Consider the following 17528-nt stretch of genomic DNA (forward strand, 5'->3'; position numbering starts at 1 on the left):
TCAAATATAGTTTAATCACTAAATGGCTGTCATATATAGCAATCAATTTATATTGAGCTTAACCTTAACCTGATATAACGATTCATCATCAAACTTTATAATATCAGAAATTTAATAGAAAATCTTTCTACATATAATTTTTTAGAGATAAATTCTACCCAACCTTTGGCTTGTCAAAAATTGGGCATTCCTTGTTAAAAAAACAACTGAGAGATGAACTTGTATACGTTCTAGTATTTCAAAATCTTGCGAACAATTTATGGAACAATTACTTGAACCAACATTGTAATGATCATATCAATAATACGTTCTATTTTGGTTAAATGAAAATGGTTTATTAAACCCGAGGACGATGAAAGACAAAAGCGAGATTATTTGGCTTCCCTCCAAGTCCGGCTCGCAACGACAAGGGTACAAAGTTGATTGCCATTTATATTTCATCTTTTTTAATTCCAAACATCTTTCCTGGGACAAAATGAAGCCATTGATATCCAAAATTTTACCGTGAAGCCTCTCCATAGTCCTAAAAGGCATCATAATAATTAGGCCTATTCCAAGAGACTAACTTCTCATGGTGAATCATAATCATGATCACGCGCTGGGCGCCTGAACAAGTCTTAAATATGTATTCTTCACAGTTCATATCCTTGAATGCAAGAGAAAATTATGGAAATTATTCTTCACAAAGAATATAGTTCTTTGTTGCAAAGGGCTTTGCTGCCAGAATAGATTTCCGAGAATAAGCCGACAAAGTTCATGAACTTGTTGAAAAAAAAAAATCTGTGCACCGAGAACGCATTGAATTATAAACTGGTTTTATCCTCTTTTTTCTTAGTATGCTTAACCATGCTTCAAAATCTCTCTCTCTCTCTCTCTCTCTGTGTCACAGGGTATAAATGATGTGTTTATCTTCTTATTCTTAGTATTCTTGACCATGTTTCAATCTCTCTCTCTCTCTCTCTCTCTCTCTCTCTCTGTCACAGGGTATAAATGATGTGTTTATCTTCTTATTCTTAGTATTCTTAACCGTTTCAATCTCTCTCTCTCTCTCTCTCTCTCTCTCTCTCTCTGTCACAGGGTATAAATGATGTATATCTTCTTATTAGTATTTTTAACCATGTTTCAATCTCTCTCTCTCTCTCTCTCTCTCTGTCACAGGGTATAAATGATGTGTTTCTCTTCTTATTCTTAGTATTCTTAACCATGTTTCAATCTCTCTCTCTCTCTCTCTCTCTCTCTCTCTCACAGAGTATAAATGATGTGTTTATCTTCTTATTCTTAGTATTCTTAACCGTTTCAATCTCTCTCTCTCTCTCTCTCTCTCTCTCTCTCTCTCACACACACAGGGTATAGATGTGTTTATCTTCTTATTCTTATTATTCTTAACCATGTCCCAAAATCTCTCTCTCTCTCTCTCTCTCTCTCTCTCAGGGTATAGATATGTTTGTCTTCTTATTCTTAGTATTCTTAACCATGTTTCAATCTCTCTCTCTCTCTCTCTCTCTCTCTCTCACAGGGTATAGAAGAAAACTTTGCGTCCGCCTGTGTTTGGCCATGAGTGCCATTCAAATTTCTAGACCGATATGACAATAAATCCAAATTTCTGATAGATTATAAGGATGATAAAGGACTTATAGCTCCCTTATAACTGGAGAATAACTGAAAACAAATGACAGTTTTTGCTTTGTAATGTGATGTGTTTGTGTGCATCGTAGTCTACTGTTAATGATTCATAATAACAACCTGATGTACCCTCGAAAGCAGCTTAGCTTTGCGAAAGAGAATTGTGAGGGTCAGATCAATAAGTTGTACCAGTAAGCAAAGCACAAATTATATGCCACCCTTATACAGTGAGAGAGAGAGAGAGAGAGAGAGAGAGAGAGAGAGAGAGTCTCTCTCACGCTTAGTTTGTGGGACCATATTAAACACAACTGTTATAAATGAGATTAATATGAGGTAACAAGTTCATGATGAGAGAAATATGATAAAAATCATAGAATTTAAATTTGAGACCAATAAAAATGGCGAGAGAGAGAGAGAGAGAGAGAGAGAGAGAGAGAGAGAGAGTCTCTCTCACGCTTAGTTTGTGGGACCATATTAAACTGTTATAAGTGAGATTAATATGAAGTATCAAGTTCATGATGAGAGAAATATGATATAAATTATAAAATTTGAATTTGAGACCAATAAAAATGTCCACCATTATAAACTAGCTAGTAGCCTAGTACTAGCCGGCTGTGTAATGCTCCTCAACTAGTTGCATCCTTGTTGAGGGCACAAGGTTTCTTCTTAATTATTCTCTCTCTCTCTCTCTCTCTCTCTCTCTCTCTCTCTCTCAGAAGCTTAGCAGTCTCACTTATTCTAACTTCTCCTTCCCTACCAATTTCGATGTTTTTATCTCTCTCTCTCTCTCTCTCTCTCTCTCTCTCTCTCTCCAGAAGCTTAGAAGTCCTTTATTCTAACTTACCCTTTCTACCAATTTCGATCTCTCTCTCTCTCTCTCTCTCTCTCTCTCTCTCTCTCTCTCTCCAGAAGCTTAGAAGTCCTTTATTCTAACTTACCCTTTCTACCAATTTCGATCTCTCTCTCTCTCTCTCTCTCTCTCTCTCTCTCTCTCTCGACGACTGGGTGAAACAGAGTACAGTACATACTATATTACGCCCATCTACACATGATCATATTACGTTTCCTTTTGCAAGCACTTGACTGTTTCTCCTCACAGTTATGACAAGCAGAGAAAACCAGTATTAAATCGGTTTGGCTTCCAAATATTTTGCGTAACATTGTTTCTTTATTTTACTCTTATTTCATGTTTCATTCCCTTTACTTATAGAGCTATGTCGTAACATATGTTTGCTTTCAAAACTGTAGTGGATATTTATGCAATAGTTATTTTAAACTAACTCCATGTGAGTGTATTGAGCAATTTAGTATATATGAAAAAATAAAGATTATTCTACAATGCCTTTGAATGTATAAGATAGAAATTATTAAATTGTAACCTGCAATAAGTCTTAAAAATGCATTTTTTTCTTGGTCTAACTTACTAGTCAGGAAATTTTTAACAACAGGAATAAAAACTTTAAACATTCAATAAATATTTCGCACGATATGGCACCTGCATCTAAGCAGACTGCAATGCAGTAACGGACGGTGTAGAATAGACAGAATAGACCTCGCTAATAGATCTAACCAGCTCAACGAGTCTAAATGAACTTGGTAGAACTTGACAAAAGAAGTTAATCATATATTAACTTAGTTGCTCGCTGTTTAACAAAATCCAAAATTCGTTACTATGCTACTGCAAATATGTGCTTTATAGCAATCATAATCACATGGAGTTTTGCAAGAACTGTATGTTGATATATACAACACAATTGCATCATAACACTCAATTTACAAACTACCATTGCAAGTAGCAATAGATCTAGTTTCTCATAATTTAATAAAATCATCTCTTGTGGTTAGGAAATAACTTGTATTGCCCTTGACAGACAAAGAAAAGTTGCGGCCATTTTTATTTTTGCTTTCTCTTCCAAGAATACGATACAAGTAGTTTCGTGGTGAAATTGGGTTATCACCAACAAAATATCCTTTATCTACATCCTTTGTAGATAAGCATGAATAATAGAAACCTCAGCACATGACCTAGTGCATGGTACTGGCCTTTTCATGATGCCCTTAGCCAAACATGAAGAACTTATAGCCAACTGCGTACCTACCCTCGGCCATTTTTAGATCTGGCAAAGGCCACAGTACATACGTATGAAAGATCATTGAATTTTGCTGACCTTATCATTTCCATAACACATTATTCATAACATTCTATTTATTAAAGCTCTTCCCAGTTGATAAACGGCTAAACGGCCTCAGCAAAGCCTGATAAATATTGCTGGGAAATCAGTTTGTACAAGGTAGTTCAAACTTGTTTCAGTGCAAGTTAATAATAGTTAGAACCACTTTAGAACTTTACAAGCTATTATTTGTTATAGATAATCATTGTTGCGAGTAATGTACCCTTGTTCCTCTGTTACTATGCGGTTGTGTCCCCATCTCTGAGACATCGCTCAAGAGATTCAAAGTCATGATTACTCGCTTAGAATGTACGACGCATTTCTGTCCTTTGTATCCGAAGTTACAATGATAATTCTGATTTATGCACACAATGCGCTTGCAATGCATGTTTTATTTATGATTGGTGTGAGCTTATAGCTGTCATAAAAATGTATAATTACAAAATAAACATATTTAGTGCCAGTACAAAATATGTTATTGACGTTAGGTAGGCTGCGGGTATGGGGGACCCCTGGCATTGGCTTTTACCGGAGGTAGGTGCGAGGGGTCCCTGTTAGTAAGGGGGGGGGGGGTTCTTATACAGGCGGGGGAAGGGGTAGCTCCAAGGGGTAGCTGAAAGGAAAGGGGGATTTAGGAGGGAGTTCCCCCAAGGGGCCTGAGGAGGTCCCTGGCATTGGCTCTTACCGGGACTAGGTAGGTATAAGGGTCCCATGTCATTGTTAGGGGGGACTTCTCCCAGGGGAAGGGAGTACCCGAAGGGGGAATGAGAGTGAGGAGAAATATGGGGGGGCTTTATCCCAATAGGTGAGGAAGTCCCCTTGCGCCGTGGTGCCTCACTTGGAGAGAAAGACTGAGGCAGGGCCAGGCAGTGTTGCCAGAAGGGATAGTATAAAAATCCCCAAAACTCGAGGTAAAAAATCCCCAAAACAACCTAAAAATTCCAATTTCCACAAATATATTCTCTTCTGTCTTGATCGTGTAGGCCTTACTAATATGCAAATGACTCAAAATACTTCATATAAGCGCAAGCAAACTAATTTCAACAATGTAAAGGTTTACTCCTCTATGTTTCTTCATTGAAATTTGTACAGAATATCCCCATCAGACACCCAAAATTCCCAGAATCTAGGGACAAATTCCCAAATCTGACAACACTGGGGCCAGGGCCTCCCCTCCTTCTTTCTCTGCCAGGGCCTCCCTCCTTCCTTCTCTGCCAGGGCCTCCCCTCCGTCCTTCTCCTTCTGCTTCTGGCTTCTGCTTAACTCAGTAGAACTCACACACATCGTTCGAGACAGGCTATCGCGCATTCAGTGTAGTGCCGTGGCCCCTCGACGATTCCTTTTGATTAATTATCTATCAAAGACTCGTCAGCTATCAGTTTTGTTATCTATCTCTCTACCTGAACCCCAGAAACCGGCGTCAGCAAGTCAAGTACCTGAATCTTCAAGAGATAAAGGGATAAGACAACTACAGTAGATACTTCAAACTCAAGATCGCCTACTTGCCTCACGTCATCTGATTTTGTGTCCGCTACCAGCTCTAAGAGGGTAGATACCAGCCATGAATCGCCTGGTCCTTTCTATTATTGGTTAGTTTCTGGTTTTTTGTTTATTGTGTGGTTTGTGGTTTGAAATAGTTTGGTTAAATAAGTGTACATTCAACATTTCCAATTGAGAATGCGTCAGTGAGGTCATTAAACACGATTTAAAACGAATATTTTACTATTTTTTTTATGAAATGTATAAAAATGCGTCAAAACATCAATTTTACATTCGTAATATACTATATTCTCGCCTCAGTGTTTGTTAAATGTGTAAAATGCGTCAAAACATCAATTTTACATTCGTAATATACTATATTCTCGCCTCAGTGTTTGTTAAATGTGTAAAATGCGTCAAAACATCAATTTTATACAGGCAATCGTAATATATATTTTACAGACTCCTGATTTTATGAAATTTGTAAAATGCGTCAAAACATCAGTTTTATATTCGTAATATATATTCTACAAACTCAGTTTTTAAATGTGTAAAATGCGTCAAAACATCAGTTTTATATTCGTAATATATATTCTGCAAACTCAGTTTTTAAATGTGTAAAATGCGTCAAAACATCAGTGTTATATTCGTAATATATATTCCACAAACTCCCGTATTGTTTTATGAAATGTTTAAAATGCGACAAAACATCAGTTTTATATTCGTAATATATATTCTACAAACTCCTGATTTTATGAAATGTGTAAAATGCGTCAAAACATCATTTATATATTCGTAATATATATTCTACAAACTCATTTTTTAAATGTGTAAAATGCGTCAAAACATCAGTGTTATATTCGTAATATATATTCCACAAACTCCCGTATTGTTTTATGAAATGTTTAAAATGCGACAAAACATCAGTTTTATATTCGTAATATATATTCTACAAACTCCTGATTTTATGAAATGTGTAAAATGCGACAAAACATCGGTTTTATATTCGTATTTATTCTACAAACTCATTTTTTAAATGTGTAAAATGCGTTCAAAACATCATTTATATATTCGTAATATATATTCTACAAACTCAGTTTTTTAAATGTGTAAAATGCGTCAAAACATCGGTTTTATATTCGTAATATATATTCTACAAACTCCTGATTTTATGAAATGTGTAAAATGCGTCAAAACATCAGTTTTATATTCGTAATATATATTCTACAAACTCCTGATTTTATGAAATGTGTAAAATGCGTCGAAACATCGGTTTTATATTCGTAATATATATTCTAGACTCCTATTCCTATGAAATGTTTAAAATGCGTCGAAACATCAGTTTTATATTCGTAATATATATTCTACAAACTCCTGATTCTATGAAATGTGTAAAATGCGTCGAAACATCAGTTTTATATTCGTAATATATATTCTACAAATTCCTGATTTTATGAAATGTGTAAAATGCGTCGAAACATCGGTTTTATATTCGTAATATACAAAACATCAGTTTTATATTCGTAGTATAACATTATCAAGGACGATTTTCTTCTTCCGCAGTATGGAGGAAACTTGGTGCATTGCCCAATTCAATAAGTCTATTTGCTCTGCAAGTTTCTCTTTATGCTCCGTAAGGTTAGGAAAGCTAAAGAATTTATAAAAGCCGTACTCTCTCTCTCTCTCTCTCTCTCTCTCTCTCTCTCTCTCTCTATTCTATTCTATTCTATATGTCTATTTGCTTTGTGTAAGTTTCTGTGTATGCTCCGTAAGGTTAGGAAAGCTAAAGAATTTATAAAAGCCGTACTTGAACTCTCTCTCTCTCTCTCTCTCTCTCTCTCTCTCTCTCAACACGCACACCATGGCCACGCTCACAAGACGAGACCATATTTCAAAGCAGTAGTTTAAACCTGCTGTGATTTCATTAATCGTGTTTAAATTCTCTCTCTCTCTCTCTCTCTCTCTCTCTCTCTCTCTCAGGCCAGGAGACTATTTAAAATCACTAGTTTAAATTTGCTGTTATTACATTAATCGTGTTTAAAATCTCTCTCTCTCTCTCTCTCTCTCTCTCTCTCTCAGGACAAGACAATATTTAAAAGCAGTAGTTTTAAACTTGCTGTTATTACATTAATCGTGTTTAAATTCTCTCTCTCTCTCTCTCTCTCTCTCTCTCTCTCTCTCTCTCTCTAAAGATGAACTTGAAGTTCCTAGTCCCATGTTTTATCCCCATGCTGTTCAGCATTCAGAGAACGCAGACCCGAAATGCTTAGGCCTTTCCAAGCCCTGCAGAAAGTTTATTAGGCCTTTCCAAGACCTAGAGATAGTCTTAAGGCCATCCCAAGGCCTACGACAGTCTTAGGCCATCCCAAGGCCTACAGACAGGTTTGGGCCTTTCAAAGACGTCTAGTTAGTCTTAGGCCTTTCGAAGACCTACAGATAGTCTTAGGCCTTCCCAAGACTTAGAGATTAGTCTTACGCCTTTCCAAGACCTACAGAAAGTCTTGGGCCTTCCAAGATCTAGAGATTAGTCTTAGGCCTTTCTAAGACCTACAGATAGTCTTTGGCCTTCCCAAGACCTACAGATTAGTCTTAGGCCTTTCCAAGACCTAGAGATAGTCTTAAGGCCATCCCAAGGCCTACAGACAGGTTTGGGCCTTTCAAAGACGTCTAGTTAGTCTTAGGCCTTTCGAAGACCTACAGATAGTCTTAGGCCTTCCCAAGACTTAGAGATTAGTCTTAGGCCTTTCAAGACCTAGAGATAGTCTTAAGGCCATCCCAAGGCCTACAGACAGTCTTAGGCTTTCGAAGACCTACAAATGGTGTTTGCCCATCCCAAGACCTACAGATAATTTTTGGCCTTCCACAAGACCTACAGATGGTCTTTGGCCTTCCACACGACCTACAGATAATCTTTGGCCTTCCATCCTGCACAATAACAAGGCTAATCTCACATATATATAACACTACTGCTCTTCGTTGAAACTGGATAAACCTTTTTTTTTGCATTATCATCAATCCATTTTTTTCATTATGCCCTTTTTTTTGTGTCGATCGCAGTATTTTTTATCCATGTTGTACCTATTTGACACCATGTAAATTGAAATGTTGATTAGGTAATAAATTTGTCCGTTTGCTAATAAATATGTAATGGGAACAGGAAGATATTGTGTTTCATTTGGGTAAGGAGAGTAGACCTAATTATGTGTTTCGTTTGGGTAAGGAGAGTAGGCCTTATTATGTATTTCATTTGGGTAAGGAGAGTAGGCCTAATTATGTATTTCATTTGGGTAAGGAGAGTAGGCCTAATTGTGTATTTCATTTGGGTAAGGAGAGTAGGCCTAATTGAAATACACTGAACTATGGACATGAATATGATTTGAAAATTGAATTGCAATTAAAGTAGACTTTACTGTAATGAATATACATCAAAAGTAGCAGTTATTATTCCACTGCAGGACAAAGGCCTCAGACATGTCCTTATTCATGACTGGGGTGTGGCCAGTTTTCGGTTATTGTTTTAAAGATGTGATTATTTTGTATTGATTATGATTTTAATATCTTCCAAATTTCAGCCCTGGCGGGATGCCTGACCGTCAACGGGGAGGCTCCAGATTTTAACTGCAAACGAGGAGTTGGTAAGTCTCTCTCTCTCTCTCTCTCTCTCTCTCTCTCTCTCTCTCTCTCTCTCTCTCTCTCTGAAATATACTGTATATAGATGTATAATCTAGCTGTAGTTTTTAAGTACACTTATATATTTGAAAGTAGCTCTTCTAGGAGAAGGACTCTACAGAATCAAACCATTGTTCTCTAGTCTTAGGTAGTGCCATAGCCTCTGTACCCTGGTCTTCCACTGCCTTGGGTTAGAGTTCTCTTGCTTGAGGGTACATACTCAAGCACCATATTTTGTTTATTTCCCTTCCTCACTGGGTTTTTTTCCTATTGTAGCCCTTAGACTAATAAAACCTGCTTTTAAAATTAGGACTGTAATTTATAGCTTATAATGATAATAATGATATATAAAAACAAAATTTCACAACTGATATAAAATGTATTCAGTCTTTAGTTAGTATTTTATTCCATGTTTTGATAATTATAATTTTATATGTAGAAAATAAGAGTTATATTTATTCAACTCTCCAATCCTATACTTTGTTCGCAGGATACCCCAAGGAGGTCTGCTACGTTCCCGAATGTACTGATGCCATCAAAGCCCACATTCAGCACGAGTTCAATGCTGCCTTTAAGTACATGTACATGGTAAGTACTGCATTCGTGTAACAATTCTTCTTAAGCCAAGGGGTTAACTACTGCACTGTAATTGTTCAGTGGCCGCCATTTTCCTCTTTGTAAGGGTAGAAGAGACTCTAGCTATGGCGAGCAGCTCTTCCAGGAGGAGGACACTCCAAAATCAGACCATTGTTCTCTAGTCTTGTGTAGTACCATAGCCTCTATACCATGGTCTTCCACTGTCTTGGGTTAGAGTTCTCTTGCTTGAGGGTACACTGTTCAGTGGCTGCCATTTTCCTCTTTGTAAGGGTAGAAGAGAGACTAGCTATGGTAAGCAGCTCTTCCAGGAGAAGGACACTCCAAAATCAGACCATTGTTCCCTATTCTTGGGTAGTGCCATAGCCTCTATACCATGGTCTTCCACTGTCTTGGGTTAGAGTTCTCTTGCTTGAGGGTACACTGTTCAGTGGCCGCCATTTTCCTCTTTGTAAGGGTAGAAGAGACTCTAGCTATGGCGAGCAGCTCTTCCAGGAGAAGGACACTCCAAAATCAGACCATTGTTCTCTAGTCTTGGGTAGTGCCATAGCCTCTATACCATGGTCTTCCACTGTCTTGGGTTAGAGATCTCTTGCTTGAGGGTACATTCACACACACTATTCTATCTTATTTCTCTTCCTCGTGTTCTGTTAAAAGTTTTTATAGTTTATATAGGAAATATTTTATTTCCCTTGTTACCTTTCCTCACTGGGCTATTTTCCCTGTTGGAGTCTCAGGGCTTATAGCATCCTGCTTTTCCAACTAGGGTTGTAGCTTAGCAAGTAATAATATTAATAGTAGCAGAATTTTTGCTAGTCCACTGCATGACAAAGAACTCTGACACGTCTTTCTGCTTATGGTCTTTCTATGCTAGTTTGTAATTGCTTATTTTCTTAGCTCATCAATCCATCGTCTTGTCTTCTTTTCCCTGCTTTGTTTGCAATCTCTAGGACCCATTCTGTTATTAAATGAGCTAAATTACATAAAGTTAATTTCTATATTAAACAATATTTAAAGATTCACGTTTTCAATCGTGATCTAAGTTTGAAATATTGTGAAAAATAAATGGAAATTAAGTTTATAACATTTTTAATGTTTGTTTAAATTCCTTCATTGTATAATTTAAGAAAAATAAAGAAGTATTTTGAATTAGATTTAAGGGTTTTCAATTGGGTTCCACTTTGAAATGTTGAAAAATATTGGAAATTGAATTACTTTTTTTGAATGCTTAGGCTTAAATATCTCCATAGTGTAATTTAAGAAAAGTATAAAAGTATTATGAATTAGATTTAAAGATTTTAAATCGGGTACTAGTTTGAAATATTGTAAAATATAAGTTATAAAAGTATTTAGTTTTAGACAAGCAAAGTGTATCTGTGTGTGTGTGTAGAGAGAGAGAGAGAGAGAGAGAGAGAGAGAGAGAGAGAGAGAGAGAGAGAGAGAGAGAGAGAAAAGTATCTAGTTTTAGACAAGCACAGTGTGTGTGTGTGTAGAGAGAGAGAGAGAGAGTTTTTAAGTATTTTCTATAGTCTATATGCTCTATTATACCTCCCAATTATAAAAAAAACTCCAATTTTTGAGAGAGAGAGAGAGAGAGAGAGAGAGAGAGAGAGAGAGAGAGAGAGAGAGAGAGAGAGAGAGAGAGAGCACCCTTAACCATTTTTTTCCTCTTCCAGGGCGCATATTTTGGCCAGGACACGGTCAACCGTCCAGGCCTGTCAAAGTTCTTGCTGGAAGCTGCATCCGAAGAACGCAGCCACGCCATCCAGATGTTGGACTATTTGAACCTTCGTGGCATCAAGCTGGATAGCACCCTGGACTACAAATTCGATCCTGATACTATGGTAAGTTTAAAAAGGTTTTAAAGTTCTCTCATGAATGGTTGAGGCAAGGGACAGTGACATGCCCTATTTAGCAGAACAATGCCCTTGAGACTGCCCATATTATATATGATCAGCTCCTTAGCTAGATAGCACCCTGGACTACAAATTTGATCCTAATACTATGGTAAGTTTAAAAAGGTTTTAAAGTTCTCTCATGAATGGCAGAGGCAAGGGACAGTGACATTGCCCTGTCGAGCAGGACAAGGCCCTAGAGACTGCCCATATTATATATGATCAGCTCCTTAGCTAGATAGCACCCTGGACTACAAATTTGATCCTGATACTATGGTAAGTTTAAAAGGTTTTAAAGTTCTCATGAATGGCTGAGGCAAGGGACAGTGACATTGCCCTATCGAGCAGGACAATGCCCTAGAGACTGACCATATTATATATGATCAGCTCCTTAGCTAGATAGCAGTCTGGACTACAAATTCGATCCTGATACTATGGTAAGTTTAAAAAGGTTTTAAAGGTCTCTCGTGAATGTCTGTGGCAAGGGACAGTGACATTGCCCTATCGAGCAGGACAATGCCCTAGAGACTGACCATATTATATATGATCAGCTCCTTAGCTGGATAGCAGTCTGGACTACAAATTCGATCCTGATACTATGGTAAGTTTAAAAAGGTTTTAAAGGTCGCTCATGAATGGCAGAGGCAAGGGACAGTGACATTGTCCTATCGAGCAGGACAATGCCCTAGAGACTGCCCATATTATATATGATCAGCTCCTTAGCTAGATAGCAGTCTGGACTACAAATTTGATCCTGATACTATGGTAAGTTTAAGTTGTGGAATGATCTTCCTAATCAGGTGGTTGAATCCGTAGAACTTCAAAAGTTCAAAGTTGGAGCAAATGCTTTTTTGTTGACCAGGCGGACATGAGTCTTTTTATAGTTTATTTATGACATATTTGTTTTTGATGTTGTTAATAGTTTATATATGACATGTCTGTTTTGACGTTGTTACTTATTTTAGAATGATTTATTGTTAATTTGTTCTCTTCATTTATTTATTTCCTTTCCTCACTGGGCTATTTTTCCTTGTTGGAGCCCCTGGGCTTATAGCATCTTGCTTTTCCAACTAGGGTTGTAGCTTGGATAGTAATAATAATAATAAAAATGGCAGAGGCAAGGGACAATGCCCTTGCCCTATCGAGCAGGACAATGCCCTAGAGACTGCCCATATTATATATGATCAGCTCCTTAGCTAGATAGCACCCTGGACTACAAATTTGATCCTGATACTATGGTAAGTTTAAGTTGTGGAATGATCTTCCTAATCAGGTGGTTGAATCAGTAGAACTTCAAAAGTTCAAAGTTGGAGCAAATGCTTTTTTGTTGACCAGGCGGACATGAGTCTTTTTATAGTTTATATATGACATGTCTGTTTTGACGTTTTAACTTATTTTAGAATGATTTATTGTTAATTTGTTCTTCTCATTTATTTATTTCCTTTCCTCACTGGGCTATTTTTTCCTGTTGGAGCCCCTGGGCTTATAGCATCTTGCTTTTCCAACTAGGGTTGTAGCTTGGATAGTAATAATAATAATAAAAATGGCAGAGGCAAGGGACAATGCCCTTGCCCTATCGAGCAGGACAATGCCCTAGAGACTGACCATATGTATGACTATGGTAAGTTTAAAAGGCTTTAAAGTTCTCTCATGAATGGCAGAGGCAAGGGACAGTGACACTGCCCTATCGAGCAGGACAATGCCCCAGAGACTGACCATATATATGTCTATGGTAAGTTTAAAAAGGTTTAAAGGTCTCTCATAAATGGCTGTGGCAAGGGACAGTGACATTGCCCTATCGAGCAGGACAATGCCCCAGAGACTGACCATATATATGACTATGGTAAGGTTAAAAGCTTTTAAAGGTCGCTCGTGAATGGCTGAGGCAAGGGATAGTGATATTGCCCTATCGAGCAGGACAATGCCCTAGACACTGACCATATATATGATCAGCTCCCAAGCCCCCCTCTCCATCAAAGCTAGGATCAAGGAGGGCCAGACAATGGCTGCTTATGACTCAGGAGATAGTCCTATAGGCTCCTCCAAACCCACCATCCTTAGCTCAAAAGGATGGTGAGGTTGCAGCTGTCAAAGAAACTAACGAATTTGAGCCGAACTGTTTCAGTCAGGGACGTTACCACATCGGCCACCACACCCCTAAAAGTGCTACTATTTAAAGTTTTTTTTTCGATCACCAGTTTTTTTGCTTTATATTTTTTTTCGAAACTTGGCCATATTGTTATTAGAATTTAGTACAAGCTTCATTTACATCAAGTATTTTTTTTGCAGTAACTTTTTAAGATCTATCTTCTTTATCACATATTCTAACTCAAAATTGAGTTTTATCGAAAGTAGGCCTGATCCTGTTTTATCAAAATTGTCATTTATCAAAAATTTACATAAAGTATTTTTTTTACAATAACTTTTTAAGATCTATCTTCTGTACCACATATTCTAACCCAATATTTTATACTATCAAAAGAAGGCCTAATCCTATTTTTCAAAATTGTAATTTTATCAAAAATTTGACTGTATATTTCATTAAAATATACAGTAGCAAGGATTATAATTTTACTATATTGTGGTCTTGGGACAAGACAGTGAGTTAATTTGGTTAAATTTTACATTCAAGGTTTGATACTTCTTTAACTAATGATTATCACATGAATATTCTGTTCTTATGTTAATAGTGTTTATAAATTTTTCTTCCACTTCTATTTATAGCTTTCGTCGACCACTGGATACAAGGAGACTTTGGAGGAAGCCTTGAACATGGAAATTGAGGTAAGCTTCATCGAGTTTTGATATTGTTTCCATTGTTTTATGACATATTTGTTTTTGATGTTGTTAATAGTTTATATATGACATGTCTGTTTTGACGTTACTTATTTTAGAATGATTTATTGTTAATTTGTTCTCTTCTTTTATTTATTTCCTTATTTCCTTTCCTCACTGGGCTATTTTTTCCTGTTGGAGCCCCTGGGCTTATAGCATCTTGCTTTTCCAACTAGGGCTGTAGCTTGGATAGTAATAATAATGATAATAGTACTACATTGGACCCCTTTCTGTTTAAGACTAGTTTTCCTATGCTTTCAGATCAACCGAATAGTCTGGCCTATTCTTTACTCATTCTTTCATTAGAATTAGTAAAATTACTATTAATAACATTCCTATTTCCTGACACCTGACAATAATAAGATAAATTTAAAAAAATATTCTTCACTCCAGATAGTACTACATTGGACCCCTCTGTTCACTACTCATTTTTTTCCTTTGCTTACACATTAACCAAATAGTCTGGCCTATTTTTTACACATTCTGTAATTAGAATTAGTAAAAGTACTATTATTAAAATTCTTATATCCTCACATTTGAGAATAATAAGATAACTTTAAAGAATATTCTTCACTCAAGCGGCTACTTTCCTCTTAGTAGCGGTAGAATAATATAATTTTGGCATACAGACCTCCTAGAGGAAAGACACTTAATATCAAATTATTGGATACTGCCTGAAAAAACTTAATAATACCAATTCCCTAATATCGCAAGAGGGTCTGCCCCCTCTCTTTTATTCTTCTCCTGTACTTCTCTTTCTCCATATTTCCTTAATCTTTCCCATCCCGAGTAACTGCCTTTGAGCTATAAATTGGATTGTATCCAGGGGTACTCTTCCTTTCCCCATATTCCCCACTTCCCTATTCTTATTATTATTAATAAGGAATGGATACTACCATAGTCTGTGCCATGGTCTTTCACTGTCTATAGATAGAGTTCTCTTGCTTGAGGATACACTCAGGCACATTATCAGTTCCAGTTTAAATTGGCTATTTATATTCCTTAATTTTTTTCTCACAACATTGTGTATGATTATTTGTCATGGTTATTTTATACGAGTAAAAGTTTATACTATGCCATAAGTATCATAGAAGTTGCAGGTTATTTTAAGTTATAGTTTATAATACGATAAAGTATTATTGCATTTAGACCCATAATCTGGTTGACCATGTGATATTTATTTGTATGTCTGTGTGTGTGTGTGTTTATGCTTCGCATAACTCAAAAACTATTTGACCGAATCTCATTAAATTTGGTGAGATGATTAGCCATGATCCAAGGACAATTTGATTAGAATTTGGGAGTGATTGGACCAAAGGTCAAGGTTTAAGGTCACGAATATATAAAAACAAGTCATTTTTGCTGTACCGTGGTCAATTTTTATCTGATTTGCATGAAACTAGTGCCAGTGTGTGCATAATTCAGTTGTCTATATTGTGATATGCAACATAATTTAGGCAGAGGTATGTGCTCTACTGAGTGCCTCTTCTAGTTTTCATTATTATTATTATTGTTTTTATTTTAGGAGAAGGTATGCACTCTACCGAGTGCCTAATCCAGTTTTTATTATTATTATTATTATTATTATTATTATTTTAGGAGAAAGTATGCACTCTACCGAGTGCCTAATCCAGTTTTCATTTATCATTATTATTATTATTATTATTATTATTATTATTATTATTATTATTTGTTAGGAGAAGGTATGCGCTCTACCGAGTGCCTCTTCTAATTTTCATTTATTATTATTATTATTATTATTATTATTATTATTTTTATTATTAGCAGTACCAGCCGAACTCGGTTGAGTCCCTTGTCAGGCTGGGAGGAACGTAGAGAGGAGAGGTTCCCATTTTTGTTTCATTTGTTTGATGTCGGCTACCCCCCAAAATTTGGGGAAGTGCCTTGGTATATGTATTATTATTATTATTATTATTATTATTATTATTAATATTATTATTATTATTATTGTTATTAGGTGACAGACTTGATCAACAACGTCGTCATTAAGTGTTCTGATGACTACCACGGCGCAGATGTCTTCACGAACCCCATCTTGGACGAACAGCACGACGGTGTTCGCAAGCTCCAAGGAGCCATCCGGTCTTTCAACGACCTCCTGGCCGGACACACGGGCAACGGTCTCCAATTGGCCGAGTACCTCTTCGACAAGAAAATGATGAGCGGGGAGTTCTAGACTAAATTCACATTTATTGACAAAGAAATGCACTTTTATATATTTTGGGAGTATTTACAATCCTGATGAGGCTTTTTATCACAAGAGAAGGGAGATTCAAGAAATGCACTTTATATATTTTGGGAGTATTTACAATCCTGGTGAGGCTTTTTATCACAAGAGAAGGGAGATTCAAGAAATGCACTTTATATATTTTGGGAGTATTTACAATCCTAGTGAGGCTTTTTATCACAAGAGAAGGGAGATTCAAGAAATGCACTTTATATATTTTGGGAGTATTTACAATCCTGGTGAGGCTTTTTATCACAAGAGAAGGAGATTCAAGAAATGCACTTTATATATTTTGGGAGTATTTACAATCCTGGTGAGGCTTTTTATCACAAGAGGAGATTCACTTTTATATTTTGGGAATATTTTCAATCTAAGTGAGGCATTTTTTCTTTTTTTTTAATGACAAAGAAATGCACTTTTATATATTTTGGGAGTATTTACAATCCTAGTGAGGCTTTTTTATCACAAGAGAAGGAGATTCACTTATATATTTTGGCAATATTTACAATGTAAGTGAGGCATTTTTTCTTTTCTTTTTTCTTGAGCAATATCCAAGAGTAAATTTGGTTGTGCATTTTTTTATCAAGTTCAATACAGAGGGCGTCATTATTTAAATTGCCTCCTATCCTATATGGATTTCTTTGTATATCATATCAAAAGATATTGAATATTTTTAGTTTGTAATAGATTTGAAACTTGTCTCAGTTGTGTTTTTTTACCTACACTTATAGTTAAAAAGTGTCTTGTTTTAGTGGATTTGCTAATGGTTTGATATATCACATATCTAGTTACTATTCTACTATTTTGTAGGGTTTTTCAATTTGAAGCAGCAATACCTAATGAGATTAAGTAATCGAAAGTTTTTAAGTTTTAAGAATAGAAATTAAAATATCAACAGCAGTGGAGTTTTTCAGTAAACCTTCGTAAAGAGCAGAAGGTGATACTTTAATACTGCTCTTTGAACGTCTGTGAAAAGTGGCTGGTTTGGTAAGTGTACGAGAGTTTTGTCAATAA

At 36.3% G+C, this 17528-nt stretch overlaps 1 protein-coding gene across 3 annotated transcripts; it reads left to right on the forward strand.

Moving 5' to 3' along the window:
* The first annotated feature begins 5048 nt into the window (after positions 1-5048).
* LOC137634820 (ferritin heavy chain-like) lies at positions 5049-17215 on the forward strand. 3 transcript variants are annotated; one of them, XR_011042576.1, is made up of 7 exons: positions 5049-5383; positions 8846-8908; positions 9433-9530; positions 11213-11380; positions 14156-14215; positions 16245-16893; positions 16968-17215. XR_011042576.1 is itself a non-coding variant. In XM_068367374.1 (6 exons), the coding sequence occupies exons 1-6, from the start codon at positions 5356-5358 to the stop codon at positions 16461-16463; spliced, it is 636 nt and encodes a 211-aa protein (XP_068223475.1). In that variant the 5' UTR covers positions 5049-5355; the 3' UTR covers positions 16464-17215. The 3 variants fall into 3 exon arrangements, 1 of the variants encoding a protein (XP_068223475.1); XR_011042577.1 differs by having other exon boundaries at positions 17033-17215; XM_068367374.1 differs by having other exon boundaries at positions 16245-17215.
* The last annotated feature ends 313 nt before the right edge of the window (positions 17216-17528 follow it).

Source organism: Palaemon carinicauda, chromosome 45 (genome assembly GCF_036898095.1).
Source record: "Palaemon carinicauda isolate YSFRI2023 chromosome 45, ASM3689809v2, whole genome shotgun sequence".
In the NCBI taxonomy this organism is placed as follows: Eukaryota; Metazoa; Arthropoda; class Malacostraca; order Decapoda; family Palaemonidae; genus Palaemon; species Palaemon carinicauda.